The 4,211-nt window shown below is 42.1% G+C and overlaps 1 protein-coding gene across 1 annotated transcript in view; it reads right to left on the bottom strand.

Moving 5' to 3' along the window:
* ext1c (exostoses (multiple) 1c) overlaps nucleotides 1–4,211 on the bottom strand; it is a gene marked incomplete in the record, with an annotated part of 58,860 nt that overhangs the window by 10,146 nt on the left and 44,503 nt on the right. The window contains 2 exon segments of the mRNA XM_014032760.1: nucleotides 1,354–1,472; nucleotides 2,712–2,844. Coding sequence (XP_013888214.1) covers nucleotides 1,354–1,472; nucleotides 2,712–2,844 — 252 coding nt within the window.

Below are 4,211 nucleotides of genomic sequence, written 5' to 3'. Positions count from 1 at the left end.
AAAATCAATTAATTATTTCCTGTAATAAACAGGTGGTGCCCCTTTTGTTATGCTAATAATTACGAGGTATTTATAATATAATATTGTCCATAACATCGACAACAGCATATCCCTACATAATAAAATTGAATGGGTGTTCTTAAATGTAATTTCATTGAGCTCCGTACAATGACAATAAAGGCATCATCAATCAATATTACATCAAAACCTCCTCTTTAAGAGAACCTAAAATAGCATTCAGTGCAAATTTTAATGTATTCTTGTAATTAAGACAAAAGAAGGCATATATCTGCAAGTGCTCATGATGTCAGGATGATCCAGGTTTCAACTTGTAGCTTAAAAAGCAGGAATCTGAAAATGTGCTGAAGTCATTTTGATCAAATATGACTGAATCCTCAGTGTGATGTGATGTGTCACAACTGTCAGCACAGTGGTGGAGGGTCAATGCTTTGAGTGGACCAACAACTTCTCTGCCTGACAGCTCAAGTCAGGTCAACTTTATTTATATAGCACATTTAAAAACAACTGCCGTTGGCCAAAGTGCTTCACATATTGCAACTATTAAAACAAAGCATTACGGACAATACATAAATAATGATAAACCATAAAAACAGACCAAATCTCAAACCACATTAAAAGCTTTTGAAAACAGGTGTGTTTTAAGATGAGATTTAAAAACTCCAAGAGTTGAGGCCTGTCTGATGTGAAGAGGAATCTGGTTCCACAGTTCAGGAGCCACAACTGAAAAGGCTCGGTCACCTCTGTGGACCAGTCTGGACCGTGGGACCGCCCAGAGCAAATGATCACTGATCGAAGAGATCTGGATCATAGGGCTGCAGGAGGTCAGACAGGTGTTCAGGATCAGTCCATTCAGAGCCTTATAGGTCATCAGTAAAAGTTTAAAATCATTTCTAAAACACACAGGGAGCCACTGAAGGGAAGCAGCACCGGGGACATWTGATCACACTTCTTGGTCCGTGTTAAAAGACCAGCTGCAGCGTTCTGAACCAGCTGCAGGCGTGAGAGGCCAGCCTGGCTAACTCCAACATACAGAGTTACAATAATCCAGCTGAGACGTAATAAAGCATGGATCACACATTCAAGGTCTTTGAAAGACAAAAAAAACCATTTGATTTTAGGTAAAAGTCACAGTTTAAAAATGATCTTTTTACTACAGAATTAATCTGTTTCACACCCGAGTTTTGACATGACAGTTTACAGATTTACAGTCAGCTGAAGTTTGGACCAAACTGGGTCCAAGAGAACAGCAGCTAATCTGCAGCAGAACTACAAGCTCACAATAAGAGACACAGCTAAATGTTTCAGCACATCCTCTCMTGCTTCCAACGTTACCTGTGAGCAATATTTGGACTTGGAGACAACTTGAAGCAGCTTCATGATTGGCTGTGACTGTGAGACCAGTGGAGAGACCGCATGAATGACAGCGGTGAACTCCTGAGCCGGACTGAGTCCTGAATGGGACCATAAAACAGAGAAGAAGAAATGTATTCATCCATGGTTACAGGATAAAAAGATGGAAAACAGTTTAATTCAGTCAGTGTTTTTAAGTCAAATAGAAAACTGAAAAAAGTTTTAATTTTGTCTGTATTCATGGTACAAATGAGGAAATTTTGTGTCATTTATGAACGATCAGTACAACGTGATGGGCATGAACATTAGTGTGTTGAATCTGAATTTATCTTAGGATTTTCACTTTTATTTTGACATTTCTCTGAAAATCTTCTTGAACATGAAATGCGATGCAGTGATTTGTCCATGCCAGGAGTTTTATAACATCATCCAGGATCAGCTTTGCAGCACAGCAAAGTGTCATAAATCACTGACACTGAACATTTAATCCTACTCTTCACTTAATGTGAGAATTGCTTCATGATTGACTTTTAAGTCCAACTTTTAGCTAAGAATTTCTTTAACCTTAAGTCCCTTCCTAACATTGTTCACCCAGCATGCTCCATCCGAACTGATGAAATCTGATGGGATTGTTGAAGCTTCATGACAAAAATGTTGTCATTTTGTTCGCAGCATCAACTCTTCGGTCCCTTCTTGTCACAACCCACCGGCTGAACGTTTTACCTCCCTTCACATAAGAACTTACAGTTTGATTGGTCAGGAGTTTTTAGGAGTGTTTGTTTCTGCAGAAAGTGCTCAGATGCTGCATTTCGCTTCAACCGCTTGCTTAAAAAAAGACTCGCTTCCAGAAGCCGATAGTTGGAGGCTACCTGGAAGCAAGCGATATAAATATAGTGAAACAGTCAAAAACGTATGAATGGAGATAAAACAGACGGTGGAATCTGTCTGATAAAAACCGTGGAGCTTTAAACAGGACAGATTTGTGGATAAATAATGTCGGGTGATTGTTTTCCCTGCATTGTAGACTCCAGCAGGAGGAAACCCCATGCAGTGATGTATACTGCAGTGGGAGGGGTTTACCATGGTGTGTCTCAGAGGCTATGGAAGGTGTGTGTGAAAACAAAGGCCTAACAACCATGTGACTGCACGTCATCTGTTCAGCTGCTGATCCACCATGCTGAAGGCTTTGAGAGTATTTCTAAGAAGGTTGATGAATACGGGCCAAAACTGTCAGAATTTCTGATTGAAAACTAACACAGGCCGAATGTCAGTTCTTAAGATGTTCTTTGGTTTTGATTCGTGTTCTCAGGTCTTCAGTGTTCAGTGATGTGTGAGGTTACCTAATCCCAGGTAGTAAAAAGGAAAGTGTGCCAGGTGAGTGGAGTACTCAGGTAGGACCAGCAGACCTCCTGGCAGGGAGTTCCACATGTACCGGTTTCTTGATGTGTGTGGAAAGACTCGATCTTTGATGATCTGACAACAGACAGAAAGACAGACATGTTGGATAGGTTTTCCTGTCACATGGAGGATCAGATTGTTACTTTGGAGCTCTGTGTTAAACCACTGGACCTCAGCGGTACCTGAACTCCCTCCTGACCTCCAGCTGCACAGCTGCTGTGTGAATTTAAGCAGATTATCATAGAGAACCAGACCTTTCACCTTATTTCACTGAAAATAAATCCCTGCCAGCAGTTGCTACTCTGTTGCACTCAGACTTGTTCACATGTCAGCTGGATAAATGTGCTGTTTCTTCTTTACAAACTCAGACTGACACAAACACTTAACATTACCAGAGGAGTTAGGTGAATATTTGTTCTGTGTTTCAGAAAAGTCCTCTGAGCATCAAAAAGTCTGAAAAAACTGGGTGAAAAGCTGCAGGTTGAAGCAGATATGTTGGTGTATTTGTCCAATACACTCAGTTGGATTAGATAAGACTCTTCCAACGAGGTCTATAAACCCTGCAGCAGACTGTAATCAGAGTGAAAGATTGGTTGTTGGAACACCTTGAAGAGTACAGTGTTCATGTGCTAACCATACAGGTTCTGTTCTACATGTTTCATTGTCAGCAGGACCTTCATCAGGTCTAAACCTTTGTCTGCAGATAAGGACCTGTCTCACTCTTCCTGTTTCAGAAGCCAGACTGATCAGGAACAAATGTAGGAAGTGAAGCAGATAATTATTTTGATCTAGACCAATGATCAAAGTCTCAGCTCAGTTCACCAGGCCTCCTTCAGAACCACTGAGAGGATCCTTAATGCAGGACACCAGTGGACCATATGATGCAGCAATAAAACTGGTTTCTGAGCAACAATCCCAACAAAACCTCTAAAAACCTGCTGTAACCCTTAAAGGTGTCGGCGCTTTCAGCAGACCTCCAGTGTGGTCAAAACGATCTGGTCCACAGAGGAAAAGTAGGCATCCCACAACATCTGGGTCCTCTGTCTGAGGGCCAGAATCCGCTTGTTTGGTACCGCTCTCACTGTGGATGGTACCTGCAGACATGAGAGGTTCACAAATTCAATTATTAAGACATGACTCCTGACCCCTGACAGAAACCTGCTGACCCTTTTAAATCTGGTTGAACAAGTTTCCTGCTCATAACATGACCTGTTTTAGCCCTGACCTCTGACCTCTGTCCTCAGACCCCTGACTTCAAACCTCTGATCTCAGACCCCTGACCTCTGACCGCTGACCTCAAACCTCTGTCCTCAGACCACTGACCTCAAACCTCTGACCTCTGACCACTGACCTCTGACCGCTGACCTCAAACCTCTGTCCTCAGACCACTGACCTCAAACCTCTGTCCTCAGACCACTGACCTCAAACCTCTGTCCTCAGAC

The sequence above is a fragment of the Austrofundulus limnaeus genome, unplaced genomic scaffold, assembly GCF_001266775.1.
Source record: "Austrofundulus limnaeus strain Quisiro unplaced genomic scaffold, Austrofundulus_limnaeus-1.0 Scaffold1532, whole genome shotgun sequence".
NCBI classification, from domain to species: domain Eukaryota; kingdom Metazoa; phylum Chordata; class Actinopteri; order Cyprinodontiformes; family Rivulidae; genus Austrofundulus; species Austrofundulus limnaeus.
This window is presented reverse-complemented; position numbering and strand designations above follow the sequence as displayed.